This window comes from Piliocolobus tephrosceles, chromosome 9 (genome assembly GCF_002776525.5).
Source record: "Piliocolobus tephrosceles isolate RC106 chromosome 9, ASM277652v3, whole genome shotgun sequence".
NCBI classification, from domain to species: domain Eukaryota; kingdom Metazoa; phylum Chordata; class Mammalia; order Primates; family Cercopithecidae; genus Piliocolobus; species Piliocolobus tephrosceles.
The window spans coordinates 23688901-23710963 of NC_045442.1; the positions used below are offsets into that span (position 1 = coordinate 23688901).

The 22063-nt window shown below is 44.6% G+C and overlaps 1 protein-coding gene across 2 annotated transcripts in view; it reads left to right on the top strand.

Annotated features, from left to right (window-relative positions):
- Positions 1–3614: 3614 nt before the first annotated feature.
- The window catches only part of XPNPEP1 (X-prolyl aminopeptidase 1), a 61071-nt gene continuing 42622 nt past the window's right edge, over positions 3615–22063 (top strand). Inside the window, exons 1-3 of one of the 2 annotated variants that reach the window (XM_023206586.1) lie at positions 3621–3758; positions 12496–12584; positions 20678–20802. In XM_023206586.1, the coding sequence (XP_023062354.1) occupies positions 3727–3758; positions 12496–12584; positions 20678–20802 (246 nt within the window). In that variant the 5' untranslated portion in view covers positions 3621–3726. Of the gene's footprint in view, positions 3759–12495; positions 12585–20677; positions 20803–22063 lie in introns of both variants that reach the window. The other variant, XM_023206587.1, reaches the window with a different exon arrangement.

Below are 22063 nucleotides of genomic sequence, written 5' to 3' on the forward strand. Positions count from 1 at the left end.
GGCAGGATGCAGCACTCAAATAATGTTCCGAGGTCTGCTTCTCTCCTTTCTATTTGCTCTGCCTTCTGCTGCCTTGGTGCCACTCACATGTTGCACATACAGGCAGCAGTTTGAGTATATGCATTCAGGATCTTGGCTGGCAGAAGGGATCAAGACTCTATTCCGATAGCAATATCTGATCATATCCTTGTAACTTATGCCTGGGTTACATGACACACTCTTGGAATCCAAGTATTACACTAGGATAACATAGCCTGAGAATGGGGAAGGGATGGAAGTAGGGAGAGCTGGGCCCCAGAGGGAAATGGGAGGATGGTTATCAGAAGGAGAATGAATGTCGGGTGGCCCAAATCACAGGTCCACAATCCATACACTTGGACATTTGGAACTTGTTTTGTATTGGTTTCCTGGGGCTTTTGTAACAAAGTACCACAAACTGGGTGATTTGAAGATAAATTTGTTGTCTCACTGTTCCGGAGGCTGGAAGTCCAAGATCAAGATACCCACAGGGTGAGTTCATTCTGAGGGTTGTGAGGGAGAATCTGTTCATGGCTCTGTCCTAGCTTTTGGCAGTTTGTTGGCAGTTCTGGTGTTTGTTAGCTTGTAGATGTATCATCCTGATCTCTGCCTTCGTGTTCACGTGGTGTTCTTCCTGTGTGCACAGTGTGATTTCTTTGCTTCTTTTTTTTTTAAATAAAGACACGTCATATTGCATTAGGGATCCTTCCTACTCTAATATGACTGCATTTTAATTAATTACATCTGCACTGATCCTATTGCCAAGTAAGATCACATTAGTAAGTACTAGGGGTTAGGGCTTCAACATATGAATTTTTGAGGTCACAATTCAACCCAACATATTTCCACCATTTTTCCATGCATTTAATACTTCTGGCTACATCTAAGACACATCCAGTCTGGCTGTGAATGCTGCCTCCCTCTTTCTGCTGTGTGGGCTAGGAGATTTGATGAGGCCACCTCTACGGTCCCTTCCAGATAACTTCGCGATTAAGTATCAGGGCTAGGAATTCATCCTGTGGTCTGAATGTATGTTACAGTTTCACCACTTACTAGCTCAGGGACTTTGGGCAAGGGGCTTACCCTCTGCAAATTTCAGTCTCCTCAACCAGTAAAATCAGCATAAGAGTCCTTCATCCATTGGTTTGTTGTAGGTTAGACACATAGCCTTCAATAAACGTCAGGCAGTGTGACTGTTCCACTTCTTCGAGTATGTAAGGACTGCAGAGCCAGGAGAAGAACCTATATAACTCCTAGTGTTCTCATTCTCTCATGACAATTCAGTGCCATAACTTCCCCAGAGGTTCGCTTGCTAGAAATTCAGTGCCATAACTTCTCCAGAGGTTCGCTTGTTAGAACTTTGAGAGGGAGGCCGGGCACCGTAGCTCATGCCTGTAATCCCAGCACTTTGGGAGGCCGAGGCCAAGGAGTTCAAGACCAGCCTGACCAACATGGTGAAACCCTGTCTCTACTAAATACAAAAAATTAGCCGGGTGTCGTGGTGCATGCCTGTAATCCCAGCTACCTGTGACGCTGAGGCAGGAGAACTGCTTGAAGCATGGAGGCGGCGGTTGCAGTGAGCCGAGATTGTGCCATTGTACTCCAGCCTGGGCAAAAAGAGCGAAACTCTGTCTCAAACAAACAAACAAAAAGTCTTCAAGAGGGGAAAGGGTTCCTTTATTTTTATCTTGCAAACTGGAACTCACATCCAGCTCAGGGAATGCAAAGTATTTCTCTCTCTTCCCTGAAGCTGGATGCTGTGAATTCTGAGCCAACTCCTTTTCTTTTAGGTAATGTGATTATTAAATACCTGTCCCCTTTGGGTTCCACTTATCTCTCTCTTATCTCGTTTTCTCTTATAACTTGATTTTTCCCACCAGCTTTCAGATGTGGGCTGGAACCAGTATTTTATTTACAATCTGTTTTTGGCTTCATAAATTTGGGGAAATGGAACAGATGTGTGCTGCTTTCCCAGGAAGCACATCTTTAGTTTTTTCATGCTTTAACTATAGAGTGTAATTCGGCTTGCCTAAATGCTTATTCAATAATAACTTTGAGTTCTTGCAGGTAGCAGAATCTGTCTGATACAGGTGTATTAGGCCTTCACCAAGGTCAAAGCAGGAGGAGGTGCCAATCACCTTTAAAAAAATGTGGTCACTTTCATTTAGTGCCAGGTGTTGTTCTAAGCACCAGGGATATAACAATGAACAAGAGAGCCACTATCCCTGCTTTTGAGGAGTGCACATGTTGGAACACTCATTTCTGCAGAAAATAGATAAGGAGAACTTATGACATGTTAGATATTGTTCATCATTGAACAAAACAGAAGCAACCTGCACTTATGGTTATGTTGTGTGTGTGGGTGGTGGCAGGAGAGGGGGGAAGAATATAGTACACATAAGTACATTAAAAGAATCCTGTTAAAAGGTGATAAGTGCTATGGAAAAAACGAAGTAGGGTAAAGGGGATTGGGAATATTGGAAGGATTTACAAGTTTAAATGGGATGGTCAGGGTAGGTGATACTTGAACAAGGACTTGAAGGAAAATGAGGAAGGGAGCCTCAATGTTTGGGGGATGAGCAAGTCCAAAAGCCCCGGGGCATGAGTGTGCCCTGCTTTTTCAAGGAGAGCCAGGAGACCATTTTAGCTGAAGAAGAGTGAGCAAGGTGAGAAGAGGAGGAAATGTGGTTGGGGGCAGATCAAATGGAGCTTTCATCCTGAGTGAAACGAGGAATTAATGGAAAGTGCTGAGCAGAGAAGTCACCTGCTCTCACGCTTCAAAGGACTGGTCTGGCGGCTTTGTTCAGTCTGGACTGTGCAGGTGCAGGGTGGTGGGGTGGTATTTGGGGGGCTGCTGTAACCACACGGGTGGGGTGGTACAATCCTCTGATGTACATCAGAGGGTAGCAGGTGGAGGTGGTGTGACATGGTCAGATTAGGGGTCTATTTTGGAGGCAGGGCCAACGAGATTTTTCTGGCAGATTAGATGTGGGGTATGAAAGAGAAGAGGCAGGGAGGATTCCTAAATTTTTACCCCTTAAGAATAGAGTAGCCATGGATTGAGATGGCAAAGAAGACTGCTAGAGAACGTTTTTGTTTTGCTTCGGTGCATTGGGAGTTCCAGGAGTTCCGTTTGGACGTTAAGTTTGAAGGGGCTATTTACTATCCAAGCGGAGCGGAGAGCTGGATTGTGAAGCTCTCTGGGGACATACTTTTGGGGACATTTCTAAAGCCTGAGACCCTGCTCCAAAGCCTCGAAGACCCTGTCGAAGTTCTTCCAGAGCCGGCCACGTCCCTCTCTTCTCAGCCCTCCTAAATTAAGCCGTAAAATCCCTGGGACAGTAGTCCCTTTATTCGGCAAAGTCCTTTTTCCTCTTTGAGGAACGACGACAAAAACGAATAAAAATGACGCGCAGCAGCACCGCGTCCTTTCCCCGGTCGCTGCAGGGAGAGGAAACGCAGCCCGGTGTGCAAGAACAGGCCCCGCTCTGGGCCGCAGGCCTTGCGGCCACGAACCCTAGCTCCAGGCGTGTGGGCGGGGCCTGCGTGTGGGCGGGGCCGCGGCGCCAGGGCACGCCACAGGCGAGGGCGTGGCCGACCCGGCGCTCGCCCGCCAGCCTGCTCTCGCGCTTCCCTCGCGCCGACCCTTCAGCCGGTGATCAGCTGGTCTGCGCTCTCCTGACGTGGGCTGGGGCACGTCACCGCCGAATGGCAGCCTCCAGAAGGCCACCGCGAGTAAGGTGAGGGAGGGCACTCCGCCGGGAGCCGCCGTCCGGGCACCGTGCAGCCCTCACTGCGCGGCCGCATGTGTTGCACCTCAGCAGGCCGGGACGCGCGGGTGAGGAGCCCGGCCCGCCTCAGTCTGGCTAGGGCCGCGCTCTCCGGAGCCCCGGAACGGGAGAAGGGGGAGGGGGTCCATGAAGCCGGGAGAGATCCTGTTCGTTTCCGGCGGGTCGGTGGGCACGGGGGCGGCCCGAGCCCGGTTCCTGGACGCGTATGCCCGCGGAACTGCAGCACTCGGCCCGAGGGGGCGGCGGCCGTCACAGATCCCGGCCCGCGGGAAGGTCCCGCTCATGGTGGAAGTTGGCCCCTCCTGGCCCCTCCTCGTGCCCGGCGAGGTGGGCGAGCCTCTGCCCTCTCTCCTGTTACCCAGGAATCTAAACCTCAAGTTACAATCTCGACAATACTGACTCCTGCAATTCGCTCTACTGATCTGTCACTGCCACAAGGATAGACGGTCGCGGGCTCCTCCCCACCCAAATGGTTTCAGAGGCTGTGTAAGGGGATATTTTGGTATAACCTCCAGGAAAATCCCCCCAGTAGCCTGCCCTGGGCTCTCCTTGGGCACAGGAAGGTGAGAAGGATAATTTCCCGGCCTCAAGTTAAACATGTTTTAGTTTATTCCCCTCCCACAACCAGGCTATACTTACCAGAGCCTCTGATAAAGTGGGAGACGGAGAGAGCTGTTCAGAGTTCATGGAGGCCACAGGCCACTCGCTGGCCATCCCCAAGGGGTCACCCACCTGCTAATCACTTGAGACATGAAAGCAGTCACTTTGCAGCGTGGCCAGCCTTTCTTGCTGAACACAGACTATGGCTCTTGGCTTGTGTTTGTAAGTAGGGGGGTCCCAAACCTACCTTGACCTGGATTTGCCCTTGCCACAGCTTGTTAGCGGTGAACAGAAAACCAGACCCACCCTGTGGAAGTATGTGGGGAGAGGTGGAGAACTTCCATCTGGAAGGAGCTTCCTGTAAGTGAAGTGCTGGAAATGGAGTCAGGCAAGTGGATAATGATGAGTTAGGTTGTAGGCCTCAGGTGTAGGCCTCAGGTGGCCTTCGAGGGCCAAGGTGATCTGTGCTAGATTTATGGACGCACAGCCTTTTAGGAGCAGAAGAGTCTTTTCTACACCAGTTGGTAGAGTCTTTTACCTCAAAGGAAAGTCCAGTGAAAGGCTGAGAGAGGGGAGGCCATTTTCCGTAGGTAGAATTTGAGTGCCATCCAGTGTAAAAGTGAGCACTTCTTTCAGTGTAGGTAATGGAAGCTGAACTCAAATTGATTTAGGTAAAATGGGGTTGAGCTGGCTTCTAGTGTGGCTGACTCCAGGAGCACCACCAACACTGGCTTCAGACTTGGCTTCTCTTTTGCATCTCTTGGCTCTGATTTATTCAGTATCGGCTTCATTCTCAGGCAGACTTTCTCCTTATGGCAGGTTATGACAGTTCTAGGCTGACAGCCCCAGCAGAGAAGTTGAACCCTCCTTCCTAATGGAGCAGAAGTCCCTGATCTGATTCTCACTGGGCTGACTTAATTCTCGTGTTCATCTGTGAAGCAATCATTATGGCCAGAGGGAGGGATTGACCAGCTCTGGGTCCCAGAACCTGACGGGTGTGTGGATAAGACTCCTTTGAATCCCTTGGGCTGAAATGGAGAGAGTACCTTCTCGAAAGGAAAACCAAGGTTCCCATCGAAAGGAGAGATAGATTCTGGGTAGGCAAAGACAACATTGCTTACTTCCCAACCTTGGAACTTATTCCAGTTTACCCTTGTCTCATCCCACTAGGTGTGATTGAGCATCTTGTTCCTTGTTTTGCCCCATGCTGAACACTACACGTGTGATTCTCATGAACTGGGGATTGCAGGGGGGTGAGGTATTCGGAACCCTGCCAGAATTTCTTTGAAAAAGAGGGAGAAGGCTTTTTCTAGTGCTGCCATAACCATCTTACACAAAGATTGAAAGTGCTCTGCGTGCTTCTTGCCCCTTACCCACTTTGTGGCTCATCATAAAGTTGAGAAGGTGAAGGTCGAAGAAGTTTTGGGAAGGGTAGGAGCACTGAGCTGGAAGTTGGGAGGCGTGAACGCTGGTTCTGGCTGTGTCAGCAGTTAGCTGTAAGGCCTTGAGCTCATCATTTGATCTCTGTTTCTTGGTTTCCTGGTCTAGAGGAAGGAATTGAGTTGGATAGTCCCTGAGGTATATTCTTCTAGCTCTTAACATTTAACAATAATTGTGCTTTAAAAGAAAACTTAAGAATTTTATTTGTCCAAACAAGTGAAGGATGGATAGATCTTGGACTCTACAGAGACCAGGATGTGACAAGAGCAGAGCAGCTGTAGTATTGAGCTGCGTTGTAGCTCCTGTGATCCTGACAGAAAGGTGGAGGTGTTGATGCTCACATAGAGAGTTTGAGCTCACCTGTCAGACCTGGTTTCTGGTCTTGGCTTTGCAGCTACTGAGTTATATGGCCTATGGTAAGTTATCTTTGCTTTTTTCTTCTGTAAAATGAATGAATAGGATTACCTCAAGATAACCTTGGCTAGGCATGGTGGCTCACACCTATAGTCCCAGCACTTTGGGAGGCTGAAGTGGGAGGATCACTTGAGGCCAGGAGTTTGAGACCAGACTGGGCAATGTGGTGAGATCCTGTCTCTTCAGAAAATTATTAAAAAAAAAAAAAAAATCAGGTGGGTGTGATGGCACATGCCTGTAGTCCTAGGTCCTTGGGAGATTGAGGCAGGAGAGTTGCTTGAGCTCAGGAGTTTGAGGCTGCAGTAACCTAAGGTTGTGCAACTGCACTCCAGCCTGAGTGACACAGCAAGACCCTGTCTCTAAAATAAAGATAACCTTCCAACTCTGTAGTCATGTGTCTGAACCAGTCGTTGGGATCACTTACTTACCAGCTTAGAAACTTATGTATGAAGTAATGGGAAATTGGGTGAGAATCTGACTTGTATCTCTGTCCACAAGAAAGAGACGTTATAAAATTTATAACGGCTTTATTGAGATACAACTCACTTACATGCAATTCATCTGTTAAAATGTACAATTCAAGTTATTAGTATAGTCACAGAGTTGTACAACTATCATCACAATCATTTTAGGTCATTTTCTTTATCCCCAAAAGAAATCCTGTTACCCACAATCGGTCACTCCTCATTTTTCCCAACTTCACCTCAGCCCTTAGCAACCACTAACACTGCGTGTCTACTTCCTGTCTTTATAGATTTGTCTATTCTGGACATTTTATGTGAATAGAATCATATACTATGTGGTCTTTCGTATTAGACTTTTTCCCTTAGCATGTTTTCAAGGTTCATGTATGTCAAGGTGTGATTTCTTTTTTCTTTTCTTTTTCTTTTTTTTTTTTTTGAGACGGATCCTTGCTGTGTTGCCAGGCTGGAGTGCAGTGGCACGATCTTGGCTCACTGCAGCCTCCACCTTCTGGGTTCAAGCGATTCTCCTTCCTCAGCCTCCTGAGTAGCTGGGACTACAGGAGTGCACCACCACACTCAACTAATTTTTGTATTTTTAGTAGAGGCGGGGTTTCACCATGTTTGCCAGGATGGTCTCTATCTCTTGACCTCATGATCTGCCCGTCTCGGCCTCCCGAAGTGCTGGGATTACAGGTGTGAGCCACCGCGCCTGGCGTTATTTCTTTTTATTGCCAAATAACATTCCATTGTACGGATAGACGCTTTTATTTATCCATTTATCAGTTGAGCATTTGAGTTGTGCCTACAGTTTGGCTGTTACAAATAATGCAGCTATGAATATTTGTGTACAACTTTTTATAAGGATATATATTTTCAATTTTCTTGATTATGTACCTAGGAATGGTTTTCCAAAGCCATTACACCATTTTACATTCTCATCAGGAATGTTTGAGGGTTCTAATTTTTTCCATACCCTTACCTGCCCTTGTTATTGTCAGTCTTTTTTTATTATAACCTTCCTAGTGTGTGTGAAGTGGTATCACATTGTAGTTTCGATTTGTGTTTCCCTAATGACTAGTGATGTTGAGCATCTTTTCATGGACTTCTTGGTCATTTGTGTACTTTTGCTGGAGAAATGTCTATTGAGATCCTTAGCCCACTTTAAAATTGGTTATATGTCTTTTTATTGTTGAGTTGTAATAGTTTTTTTTTTTTGGCAGAGTCTCCCTCTGTCGCCCAGGCTGGAGTGCGGTGGCATGATCTCGGCTCACTGAAGCCTTCACCTCCTGGGTTCACGCTATTCTCCTGCCTCAGCCTCCCGAGTAGCTGGAACTGTATACAGGCACCCGCCACCACACCCAGCTAATTTTTTTGTGTTTTTAGTAGAGACAGGGTTTCACCGTGTTAGCCAAGATGGTCTCGATCTCCTGACCTCGTGATTTGCCCGTCTTGGCCTCCCAAAGTGCTAGGATTACAGGCGTGAGCCACCGTGCCCAGCGAGTTGTAATAGTTCTTTATATATTCTGGATACTAGACTCAACAGATTTGCAGATATTTTCTCCCGTTCTGTGGGTTGTCATCCATTTTCTTGATGGTATCCTTTGAAACACAAACATTTTAAATTCTGATGAAGTCCAGTGTATCTCTTTTTTCTTTTGTTGCTGTGTATTTTGATTTGTGTCTCAAGAAGTCATTGCCTAATGCAAGGTCAGGCAGACTTATGTTTGTGCTTTAAGAGTTTTACAGTTTAGCTCCTATGTTTATGCCTGTGATCCATTTGTGTTAATTTTTGTTTATGGTATGAGGTGGGTTAAACTTCATTTTTCTTTTTTTGAGACAGGGTCTCTCTGTGTGACCAAGGCTAGATTGCAGCGGGGCGATCACAGCTCAATGCCGCCTCAACCTGTCTGGCTTAAGTGATCCTCCTGCCTCAGCCTCCTAAGTAGCTGGGACCATAGGTGTGCACCACCAAACCTAGCTCATTTTTGTAAATTTTGTAGAGATGTGTTTTGCCATGTTGCCCAAGCTGGTCTTGAACCCTTGGACTCAGGCAGTCTGCCTGCCTCAGCCTCCCAAAGTACTGGGATTACAGATGTGAGTAATTGTGCCTGGCCTTTTTTTTTTTTTTTGAGATAGGGTCTTACTCTGTAACCCAAGCTGGAGTGCAGTGGTGCTATAATGGCTCAGTGCAGCCTCGACCTCCAGGGTTCAAGTGATCCACCCCACCTCAGCCTCCAGAGTAGCTGGGACTACAGGTGCATGCCACCATGCCCGACTAATTTTTGTATTTTTTGTAGAAGTGGAGTTTTGCCACGTTGGAAACTTTATTCTTTTGCATGTGGATATTCATTTGTCCCAGCACCATTTGTTGAAGAGGCTATTCCTTCCCCCATTGAATGGTCTTGGCATCCTCAAAAATCAGTTGACAGTTGTGAGGGTTTATTTCTGGACTCTTAATTCTGTTTTACTCATTTGTAAGTCCATTCTTATGCTAGTACCACACTGTCTGGTATTTAGGTTTGAAATTGGGATGGAAGAGTTCTTTTCAAGATTCTGTTCTTTTTCAAGATTGTTTTGGCTATTCTGGGTCCCTTGCATTTCCATATGAATTTTAGAATCTGCTTGTCAATTTCAGCCTACAAGCTAGCTAGAATTTTGGCAGGGAATGCATTGAGTCCATATATCAATTTGGGAAGTACTGCCATCTTACCAACAGTAAACCTTCCAATCCATGACCATGGAATAGCTTTTGTTTATTTAGGTCTTCTTCAGTTACTTTCAGCAGTCTTTTTTAGTTTTTATGGTATACATTTTGCACTTCTTTTCTTAAATTTATTTCTAACTATTTTTTGTTTTTGATGTTATTGTAAATGGACTTTTCTTAATTTTATTTTTGGATTGTTCATTGCAAGGATATAGAAGTCAAATTGATTTTTTTTTTTTTTTTTGGAGACAGAGTCTCGCTCTGTCACCCAGGCTGGAGTGCAGTGGCCGGATCTCAGCTCACTGCAAGCTCCGCCTCCCGGGTTTACACCATTCTCCTGCCTCAGCCTCCCGAGTAGCTGGGATTACAGGCGCCTGCCACCTCGCCTGGCTCGTTTTTTGTATTTTTTAGTAGAGACGGGGTTTCTCCGTGTTAGCCAGGATGGTCTCGATCTCCTGACCTTGTGATCTGCCCGTCTCGACCTCCCAAAGTGCTGGGATTACAGGCTTGAGCCACCGTGCCCGGCCAAATTGATTTTTTTAAATACTGATTTTTGTATCCTGTGTTCTTGATGAACTCAGTTAGTGGTTCTAATTTTGTTTGTGGATTCTTTAGGATTTTCTGTATTCAAGATTATGTCATTTGCAAATAGGGGTAGTTTTACTTCTTCTTTTCTAAACTGGATGCCTTTTGTTTCATTTTCTTGCCTCCTTACCCTAGATAGAACTTCTGGCACGATGTTGAATAGAAGTGCTAAGAGTAGACATCCCTGTCATGTTCCTGATCATGGGGGAAAGCATTCAGTCTTTCAACATTAAGAATGATGTTAGCTGTAGGTTTTGTAATACCCTTTGTCAGGTTGAGGACTTTTTCTTCTAGTTTGCTAAGTAATTTTATCTTGAAGGGACATTGGATTTTGTCATGCTTTTTCTGCATTTGTTGAGAAGATCATGTAGATTTTGTTCTTTATTCTGTTGATATGGCCTGTTATAGTAATTGATTTTTCATATATTGAGCCAACCTTGTATTCCTGGGATAAGTCCCACTTGGCGATGATGATCCTTTTTATGTTGTTCTAGATTCAGTTTGCTGGTATTTTGTTGAGGATATTTGTATTTATATTTTACAAGACATATTGGGGTGTCTTACTTTTTTATGAAAGAATAATATGTTTACCCTAGTTAAGAACATCCCATTCTGTCCAGTAAAACTAAAGTCACAGCCATATGAAAGCAGGCCTAGAGTCATTGGTAAAGCTGCCTGGTTATCTGGTTCTGGCTGTGTAGTAGACTGAGCTAATGTGTCCCTCTCTATCTTTACCAACATGTAAACATGTGGTTAAATTATAACTTAATCAACTTTGAGTTCATAGCTAAGTAAAATTCAAAACCTTTTCTATGGCCCACAGTAGGCCCCCTGGTGCCTCTATGACGTTGTCTCTGAAGCACTTACCTCCCCATCCCCTGATATAGTCACACTGTGCTGGCCTTCTTACTTTTCCTCAGGTACACTAGAGATACTCCTGCCTCATGGTCTTTGCACTTGCTGTTCTCCTGGAACATTGTTCCCCTAGCCGTTCACATGGCTTGCTTCCTCACTCTTTTTAGGTCTGTGTTAAAATGTTGTCTGTTACCAGAGAGGCTGTCCCTGGCTACCCCATATGAAATAATCCTTCCCCTTACCTCCCTGATGCTTTCTTCCCCTTGCCCTGCTTTAGTTTTTTCACAAAACACGTTCTTATTACCTGACATATTGTGTACTTGTTTTGTGTCTGTTGCCTTCTCTTCCCTATGCTCTCCCCAATCTCCCTGCCTTGCCCCATGTTCATTTGTTAAAGTCAGAGATCTTGTCTATTTTGTTTACTGTTGTGTTCAGAACAGGGCCCGAATTATGGAAGATTTTTCAATAAGTATTTGTTGACTGAATGAACTTGAAAGAAAGAGAAATCCTCAAGTGCCAAAAATGTAGAGGGAACCTAACACCTGAATGGTATACTAGTAACCCGAGCCTGGGAAAATTATCAGATTCAGATATAGACCTTCGTGCCTGGTGTCCAGGGCATTAGACTATCCCCATATGGGAACAAGAAGTTTGTGTGCAAATCTAGCTAAGAAATTAATGTGGGCCGGGCGCGGTGGCTCACGCCTGTAATCCCAGCACTTTGGGAGGCCGAGACGGGCAGATCACGAGGTCAGGAGATCGAGACCATCCTGGCTAACACGGTGAAACCCTGTCCCTACTAAGAAATACAAAAAATTAGCAGGGCAAGGTGGCGGGCGCCTGTAGTCCCAGCCACTCGGGAGGCTGAGGCAGGAGAATGGTGTGAACCCAGCTGGGGAGCGGAGCTTGCAGTGAGCCGAGATTGTGCCACTGCATTCCAGCCTGGGCTACAGAGCAAGACTCCGTCTCAAAAAAAAAAGAAATTAATGTGAAAGTCTTAGAAGCAAGCAATCACAGAACTGCTTGTACAAACCAGGACCCATCACATTCTTATAGATAAATAGCCTCTATTGAAGATAAGCTCTTAATGAAAGATCGATCACAAAGCACAGAGGGAATGAACCACCAAGAGGGAGAGGCAGCAGACCCAACAGACATGAGGGTTAGTCTCCCAAGATCTGTTTGAAAGTATGGGAGAAATTATAAAATAAGGGCCTAAAATAATGAAGGCACAAAGAGAAGGCATAGAAACCAGAGTGAAAGAATAGGACACCATAAAGAAAGAACGGGCCGATGTGAAAAAGAATCAAATAGAACTTGTGTAAGGAAAAAACATAGTCATTGAAAATAAGTCTTCTTAGTCTAGTTAAACAGGAGGTTAGACATAGCTGAAGAGAATTTATGAACTGGAAGCTAGAACTGAGAAGGTTAACCTGCAATGGCGATGTTTTACACCTGCAAGTTTTACATCAAACTTTTATTTATTCTGCCACTGATAATGGGGGTGAGAGTTCTTCTGATTCATGTTAGAGAACTGTTAAATTAAGCGATGCCTCCTCTGATTGAGCCTTGCCACCTTTATTGTGGTCAAAGTCTGCAACTTCCTGTTCTTTCTCTCGTTAAGGGCGAATCACCAGGATTTTCAGCTGAGAAATTTAAGAATAATTGAACCTCACGAGGTGACACACTCAGGAGACACAGGTGTGGAAACAGGTAATAATTTTGTCTGGAAATTAGATGGAGCATCTGTAAAGGATTTTAGATCTCCACCCCAACCCCAGGTTGGGTGAGAAAAGAGGGAAAGGAATTAGTAATAGATCATGACTGGGTGTGAGTATCTGGAAGTTAAAAACCATTTTGTTTTTTGGCTTCCTAAGTGGTTGGTTACTGTTTCTATATATTTACCATTTTTTACAGAATTCCAACTTTTTTTTTTTTTTCATTTTCCATTTTTGTTGGGGTGGTGGTGGTAGAGTAGGAGATAGGTTATTATTGAAAATGTTCTGTATTTCTCTAGTATAGTCCTTTATTGATTATCTTAGAAATTAGCTTTCAATTTTGATCATAAGATTGCAAAATGAGAAAAGCTTATAATATATTATTGTGCCTTATAAATTGAGTGTGCATTTAGGAAAGTCTTTTTGGGAAATATTTCTTGGCTGTCCCTTCTCCCTAGAACTGGTGAATTGTCTGATGGGTTACCAGAAACCTGAATTCTAAAAAGTTGTGTATTACTGTATTTCTATCCCATGTAAGCCAGTACTGTTGTACCGACTACTCAGGAGAACCACTTTTTTTTTTTTTTTTAAGCTGACTGAAAAATTGATGTCTTTTTTTTTTTTGAGATGGAGTCTCGCTCTGTCGCCCAGGCTGGAGTGCAGTAGCGCAATCTCGGCTCACTGCAAGCTCTGCCTCCCAGGTTCACGCCATTCTCCTGCCTCAGCCTCCCGAGTAGCTGGGACTACAGGCGCTTGCCACCATGCCCGGCTAACTTTTTGTATTTTTAGTAGAGATGGGGTTTCACCATGTTAGCCAGGATGGTCTCGATCTCCTGACCTCGTGATCCGCCCGCCTTGGCCTCCCAAAGTGTTGGGATTACAGGCGTGAGCCACTGCACCCGGCCTGAAAAATTGATCTCTTAAAGTATATAAGAAACCATGCCTATCTAATCTCTGTTTGGAAAAGCAATGCTATAATTGCATGCAATTTTAGATCCTTTTTCTTTAAAAAATATAGATGTTTGGACCATATTAGGAGGTAGCAGAGGAAGGAGGAAAAAGAAAGTAAAGAAAGGAAAAACGTGATGGAATCATCAAACTTGGAATTGGAAGATAACTTCTTTTTCTTTTTGTAATGTATGAGGAAATAGAGGTTAGGAAGCTTCAGTTGCCTGAGGTTGTAGATCCCAGTTGGAAACTGGAGCTCACTTGTTTTGCTTCTGTGGGTCTTAGAACACTTTAAGCCTCTGTTATTCCCCCAGATAATATGGTGTAATAGAGCATGGACTTGGGAATTGCGTAGACCTTGATTGAGTCTTGGTTCCTGATGATCCAGCTGACTTGGGCAAGTACTTAACTCCTTTTAACTCCTGTTCCTTTATCTGTAAAATGAGAATAGTGAAACCTGCCTGGGAGAATTGTTGTGAGAATTAGCCACTAATGTATGTAAATCCCTTAGCCTTCCCTCAGCTGTGCAACAGGGAAACAGACCACTACCTCTAAAGCTATGGATCCTGAAAGAGCATCTATGCCTGTGTTAAGGTGCTGAAATTGGAGTAAATGGCCCCTTCCATTCTTACGATGAGATGTGGGAATTCCAGCTGGTGCTTCAGATCCAGATTCAAGTATTTCTTGAGCTCCTGCAGTATATTAGATGCTGTGCATGGTGCTTTCACACACGTTATCATGTTTAATTTGCCTGGCCGGCAGTGAGATAAGTATGGTGTGCTTTTCATGTACAATCCGTGAAAAATCTTGTTTGTGATAAAGGCTGAAGTTGTGGGAGCTTATTTCTAAAAGCAGACCTATATATGCAAGACTTTTAAGTGAGTCATTCTCTGTAAGGCATAGTTTGAAACTATCTGGCAGTGTATGGGCTAATGTTTCATCATGGACTAGGCCTGTTGCCCTTGGCTTCCTACTTTCCTGCACACTTTGCTTAGCTCTTGACTGTTTCTAACATTTCTGAAAAGTCATAGAATGTGGAATGAGCAGATGTCATAATACAGCACCTTGCAAGAGCCTATCTGTCACTGAAGATTCATTACTGTTCATTGAGTCTGAAAAAATCATACACACGATGTTGTGAATTTGATTTAGCCATCTTCAAGTGAGCATATGTATATGTTAGTTATAGATACTTGGATACAGAGATGACATCATCCCTACCTTCAGGAGAAGTGGTATGTACACCTATTACACGATTTATCACATTGCATTTATGGTTAGTTGTACGTCTAACTCTAATAACATTAAACATTTACATGACGTTTGTTATTTGCCAGGTACTGTTTCTAAGTGCCATACGTATACTAACTCATTTACTCCTTATTACAAATTACGAGGGTCATCAGCTACAACTTTCACTTCCTCCATCTTGGCTGCCTTTTCAACCAGTGCCACCTTAATGGCTAGGACTTGTATAATTGCACCAATTTTGTTCTCGCCTTAGCTCCAGCTGCTCACCCATTCAGTCACTTTCATCACCTGTTTTCCTTGTGGCTACAGCTGCCTCAGCCACCAGGGCCCACTGTATTCACTTCAGTGGTAGCTGCCTCACTGCCTCAGTCATTGCCTGTTGCTGTCTTCTTCACCTTCACTGTTGCTGCCACTGCCCCTTACCACATCTTAACTGTTGGTTATGGCATTGGGACTTCTTTCATCATGTCTGATATTGATGATAAAGAAGTAGTTGCATTTCACCCAGAACATGAATGTGATGGGCCTGAAGGATGAGGAAGTAGGAAGAGGGAAAGTGTTGAGTGTCGATGGGGGCAGGTAGCATTGTGGAGGGGAGTGGCAGTGAGACTGATGAGGCTTATGATTCTGTGGGGGTCTGATCCACCAGTCACCAGGGGAAATGTGATGATATGATGGTGGTGGTGATGAAGGTCGGAATGTGGAAATGAGGAGGCAGGTTGTGATGACCGGGAAGCAGAGGATGTTTTTGAACAGCTCCAGTTTGTTTTTGTTGGTTTTTAGTTTGCAGTTGAAGATTTTGTGCTCATCATTGGTTGTGTTAACTTTATTGATGAAGTTAGTGACTGATAATATTGATACTATAATCAGTGCTAAACATCCAGTAGTGCCACCAAAATCCTTAAGTCAGAATGTACCTAAATGGAAGGCACATTCTATAAAGAAATAAATGATCTTGAAAGAAAGTATATTGGACTCTTACATTTTTGCATTTTAAAACTTCTGAAGCCAAGGCTGTACTCCAGACCAGTTAAGTCAGATGTTCCCCAGATAGTCCTAATGCGCAGCCAGTGTTGAAGTCCTGCTCTAAAGAAAGCTTCGTTTTTGCTTGACTGTTTTTAAGAATGATAACTTGCTCAGAATTATGATTTGAGGCCGGGCGCGGTGGCTCAAACCTGTAATCCCAGCACTTTGGGAGGCTGAGGTGGGTGGATCACGAGGTCAGGAGATCGAGACCAACCTGGCTAACATGGTGAAACCCCGTCTCTACTAAAAATACAAAAAAACTAGCCAGGCGAGGTGGCGGGCGCCTGTAGTCCCAGCTACTCGGGAGGCTGAGGCAGGAGAATGGCGTAAACCCGGGAGGCGGAGCTTGCAGTGAGCCGAGATCGCACCACTGCACTCCAGCCTGGGCGACACAGTGAGACTCCATCTCAAAAAAAAAAAAAAAAAAAGGAAATATGATTTGAAAACACAATAAATCTACTCTGAAGCTCCTGAAAGAGATCAGAGTGAAATTTTTAGATGCTGGCAAGCTTGTGAGATCATGGTGGGCTTTATTTTCAACCCCCAGTGGAGGTGTTGACATATAAACTTGGATCAGACCAGATACTTCTGATCCCTTTTTCTCTGATAGGTGAGAAGTTATAGGCTCAGTAGATTAGACAAAGGGAAAGGATAGCTGGATGCAGTGGTGTGTACCTGTAGTCCCAATTACTTGGGAGGCTGAGGTGGGAGGATCACTTGAGCCCAGGAGTCCAGCCTGGACAATGTAGTAAGACCCTGTCTCCCCTCAGAAAAAAAAAAAAAATGCCCCTCTGAACAATATTCAGAAGCAGCTGTAACGCAAGGAACATGGATGTGCTTGAATTATGAGGACAGTTTCCATTGACTCTTCCTTTGAGTACCTCTCTCTTCTGCGACTCCTGAAGTTGAGTCCTAGGGCCTGCTGTTGAAGTTGCCCTTGCTGCAGATGGTAAGTGAGGCACTTTTTCTAGCTCAAGATCAGTATGGTACCCCATAGGGGATTCTGTTGGAGATAACCATAACAACTGAGGCATAGAAGCCTAAGGTGCTGGTGATGATGAAAAGGAAGAAGCAAATGAGTATGCTAAAGAAAAAGATCCAAAAAGGACCTATGCCCAGCAGGGTTTAAGCTACAGTAAGTCAGGATGTCAGTCCTTGAAGATCACCTCATGTAATTGCCTTGATTAAACTCTCCATTACTTACAGAGTTGTATGTTACAAGGTTTTTGATTAAGTAATTTTTTTTTTTTTTTGAGGTGGAGTCTTGCTCTGTCGCCCAGGCTGGAGTGTAGTAGCGTGATCTCGGCTCACTGCAAGCTCCGCCTCCCGGGTTCACGCCATTCTCCTGCCTCAGCCTCCTGAATAGCTGGGACTATAGGCGCCCACCACCACGCCCGGCTAATTTTTTTGTATTTTTAGTAGAGACGGGATTTCACCATGTTAGGTAGGATGGTCTTGAACTCCTGACCTTGTGATCTGCCTGCCTCAGCCTCCCAAAGTGCTGGGATTACAGGCGTGAGCCACTGCGCCCGTCCAAATATGTTTATTTGTTAAAAAATGAGTTGGCAAACTCCAAAACACCAAAAACACCAAATGAGTTGAAATCTTATGTCCACCTAAAACCTGCACATAGATGCAGCTTTATTCATGGTTACCAGAACCTGGAAACAACCAATATGTCCTTCAGCAGGTGAATGGATAAATGGTGGTACATCCAGACAGTGGAGTATTATTCAGGGCTAAAGAAATGAGCTATCAAGCAATAAAAAGACATGGAGGAACCTTAAATGCATACTCCTTTTTTTTTTTTGTTTTGAGACAGTTTCGCTTTGTTGCCTAGGCTGGAGTGCAATGGTGCAATCTTGGCTCACCACAACCTCTGCTTCCTGAGTTCAAGCTATTCTTCTGCTTCAGCCTCCCGAGTAGCTAGGATTACATGCATGTGCCACTATGCCCAGCTAATTTTGTATTTTTAGTAGAGATGGAGTTTCTCTATGTTGGTCAGGCTGGGCTTGAACTCCCGACCTCAGGTAATCCGCCCGCCTTGGCCTCCCAAAGTGCTGGGATTACAGGTGTGAGCCACCGTGCCTGGCTTAAATGCATATTCTTGAGTGAAAGAAGTCATTCTGGAAAGGCTACATATTGTATGTTTCTGACTATATGAAATTTTAGAAAAGGCAAAACTGTGGAGACAGTAGAAAAGCTCAGTTATTGTCAGGGGTTAGAGGAGAGGCGGAGGGAGGAGTGAATAGGCTGCATGTGCATAGAGAATTTTCAGGGCAGTGAAAGTACTCTGTGTGATACTATAATGGTGGATACGTGCCATTACACATTGTTCAAAACTCATAAAATGTACAACACCACGAATGAATGCAGGAGTAAGCTGTGGACCTAGGGTAATGATGATGTGTTAATGTGAGTTTATCCATTTTAACAAATGTACTACTCTGGTGGGGGATGCAGATAGTGGCAGGGGGTTGTGTGTGTGTTGGAACTGAAGCTACATGGGAACTCTGTATTTTCTGCTGTTTTGCTGTGTACCTGTAACTGCTGTAAAAAATGAAGTCTATTAAAAATGGTTGGAAAAACTCATTCTACTTTGAATTCTAATAGTATAGTTTTGTGCCAGTGTATAGGATATAGTGAAATATGCATGATCACTATTCTATAATTGGCTCCTTCTGAAGTTGTTTTTTTTATGTAGACATAGGACTACAGCTATGATGTTTATCAGAACGTTAACTAATATCAGTGATTGTTGAGAAAAGGTCTTTTTGAAGAACCAGCTAAAGTAGTTAAGTCAGCGTGCATCATCTGTGCTTCCACGTAGTGAGTACAAGAGACTATCCCTGACTATAGATATAGATGAAACAAGTTTACGAATTTCTAGTAGGACCACAGTTAACATCTTTTACATTTCATTTTAATTAGTTTTATATTTCTATTCCTATTTGTATTTTCTTTTTTCTTTTTTTTTTTTGAGAGGGAGTCTCGCTCTGTCGCCTGGGCTGGAGTGCAGTGGCCGGATCTCAGCTCACTGCAAGCTCCGCCTCCCGGGTTCCCGCCATTCTCCTGCCTCAGCCTCCCGAGTAGCTGGGACTACAGGCGCCACCACCTCACCCGGCTAGTTTGTTGTATTTTTTAGTAGAGACGGGGTTTCACCATGTTAGCCAGGATGGTCTCGATCTCCTGACCTCGTGATCCGCCCGTCTCGGCCCCCCAAAGTGCTGGGATTACAGGCTTGAGCCACCGTGCCCGGCCCTATTTGTATTTTCTAAAGCTGTGATTCCAGCTCTGGTTTTATTTGAATGGTAGACTCCCCTGGAGCCTTGGGACTTCGTTTGAAAACCTTGAGTCTCATCCACTCCCGCCATACTTTAAATGAAGTATTGAGACAGAGTCTCCCTCTGTTGCCTAGAGCTGCAGTACAGTGGCGTAATCCTGGCTCACTGCAAGCTCTGCCTCCTGGGTTCACGCCATTCTCCTGCCTCAGCCTCCCAAGTAGCTGGGACTACAGGCGCCTGCCACCACGTCCGGCTAATTTTTTTGTATTTTTGGTAGAGACGGGGTTTCACTGTGTTAGCCAGGATGGTCTTGATCTCCTGACCTCGTGATCCACCCGCCTCGGCCTCCCAAAGTGTTGGGATTACAGGCTTGAGCCACCGCGCCAGGCCACTCCCGCCATACTTTAAAAGAGGAGAACAGAGCATTGAGGCCCTGGCCCCCTTCTCCCTTGCACAGCTGGTTGGTAGCAGGTATTCACTAGAAGATAAGACTTTTGACTCCTAGTGGACGCAACTTTCTTCTCTAAATCTGTAGCTGGGTATTTAACAAAAGGTTTATAAAACATACTTCTTTTAAAGCAGTCAAATTTAAAAAGCAGAAAAATACAAGAAGACAATAATCACTCCAAATTTACTTATTCAAAGGTAACCACTCTTAACACTTGGGTGACTGTCCTTATAGAAACTTCTCTCTGCATACATACATACACAATTTTAAATAAGAACAATCTATATGTGTTTTTTTTTTTTTATCTTTTTTTTTTGTTGTTGTTATTTGTTTTTTTTGAGATGGAGTCTTAGTCTTTCGTCAGGCTGGAGTGCAGTGGTGTGGTCTCAGGTCACTGCAACCTCCGCCTCCCGAGTGCAAGCGATCCTGCCTCAGCCTCTGGAGTAGCTGGGACTACAGGCACGTGCCACCACACCTGGCTAATTTTTTATATTTTTGTAGAGATGGGGTTTCACCATATTGGTCAGGATGGTCTCGATCTCCTGACCTTGTGATCTGCCTGCTTTGGCCTCTCCTAAAGTGCTGGGATTACAGGCTTGGGCCACCTTACCTGGCCTGTCATCTTTTTTTAATCACCCACAAGTGTTCTCTAGGTATGTTTCCAAATCAAATATGTAAGTCTATGCAATTCTTTTCTAGGTCTGTGTAATTTGTAATGAGTACACAGTATACTGTTGTATGTATTATAGTTGAACTATTAACTATAAAATCATACACTTCTGTTTTTTTCTACTATAAACAAAGATAAACACCTAAATTTCTGTATACTTGTTTATCTCCTATTCATGAGTGAAGTCCTAGGAGTGAAAGAGGTAACCAGTCAATTTGAAAATGGTTAGTAGCTAAACTTTTCTGGCCACAAATGGCTGTTTGGAGGTAGTATTTAAGAACTGTGAACACTGGTGTTTCTGGCAGCTTTGGTCTCGGTCTGGTGGTGGGGTGGTCAGTTTGAAGACCTAACTGGGAGTGGGTCAGAACGTGGAAGGCACTTCTCTCTGTGGCTCACTTTGAACTGGACATTGAATTGCAGGGGGCAGGCGGGTTTTGAAATAAACTCTCCTGTTGTTGCAGACAGCAGAATGCCTCCAAAGGTGACTTCAGAGCTGCTTCGGCAGCTGAGACAAGCCATGAGGAACTCTGAGTATGTGACTGAACCGATCCAGGCCTACATCATCCCATCGGGAGATGCCCATCAGGTACTGCGTGGAAATGGGCTGTGATAGAACTCAGCCTCTCCTTTCTTTTCAGTCTTTTTTTTTGCCCAGCCCTAATGCGTTTGTAGGATTCTAATTGTCAACCCACAACCAGGGCCACAACCAGGCCCTTCCAGGGCTTGCTATGGGAATCTGTGTCCAGTAGATCTCACTGAATGCTTGTGGATTGGCCCTGAGTTCCTTGATTCCAGTGACTTAGCCATCTTTCAATGAAGAATTAGTGGGCAAATTAAGGGACAGAAGTTCTAGAACTTTCTGTTGCTGGCATACTCCATATCTCCTCTGCCACACTCTGTTCCTAGCAGAATTGTTTGCCTTGTCTTTCTTTTGCCCAATCCAGGAGAGCTGGAGAGGCAGAGACCTCATGTGATAGGGTTGACGGGCAGTAGGGTAAAAGGATTCTAGGATCCAGTGTGAGGTCATTGAGTCAGCAAGTGTTTGAGTGCTTACACTGTGGTTATGGTGCTGTAGGGTTCAAAGATGAACTTAAGGTTGAATGTCTGCTCTCACTGGGGTTATGGTTTAGTGAGAGATGAAATAATATAAGAGTGCTATTCTTCCACAGAATCATCTGTAAGTATAGTTTTCCCATCCTTTGCTTATGTATAAGGCCCTACCCATCTCAGGTATTAGACATGATACAGAGATGAGAATTGTTCCTGGTTTTAAGAAGCATATAGCTTAATAATGGAGTTTAGATGTACATGCACATACCTGTATTGTAAAATGTGGTAAGTGTGATCAAGAAAATCTGGACAGAGGGCTGTGGAAGTTTGAGGGCGAGAGGGGAAGATGATGAAGAGCTTCATGGCGCAGGGGAGGCATTTGAATTGGACCTTGAAGGATGGGTGGAGTTTGGGTAAATAGGGGGATGGGGTGGAGAAGGAGGAAAGAGGTTCTAGGTAAAAGTATTAGTGGCAGTGAAGGCAAGAAACAGGGAAGCTTCGAGTGCTTTTCAGAAACAGTGGGACAGGTTTCTCTGGCAAGAGACCAGGGAAGTAAAAAGCAGCAGTGGGAGATAAAACTGTTGTTACAGGATTCTTCAGTTGCAGGCTATAGAAACTGCCTTGAGATACCTTGATCAATAAAAATGCTTTATAAGGATCCAAGGGCAGAGCCACCATACTGGCACAACGCCAGATTGTGAATGGTGCTTTCAGAGTTATGCATGTCAGGGCCTCAGATAGGGTGTCTTGTGGAACCTGAGGGCAAGAATGCAGCAGGCCCTCAAGAAGAACTGGGA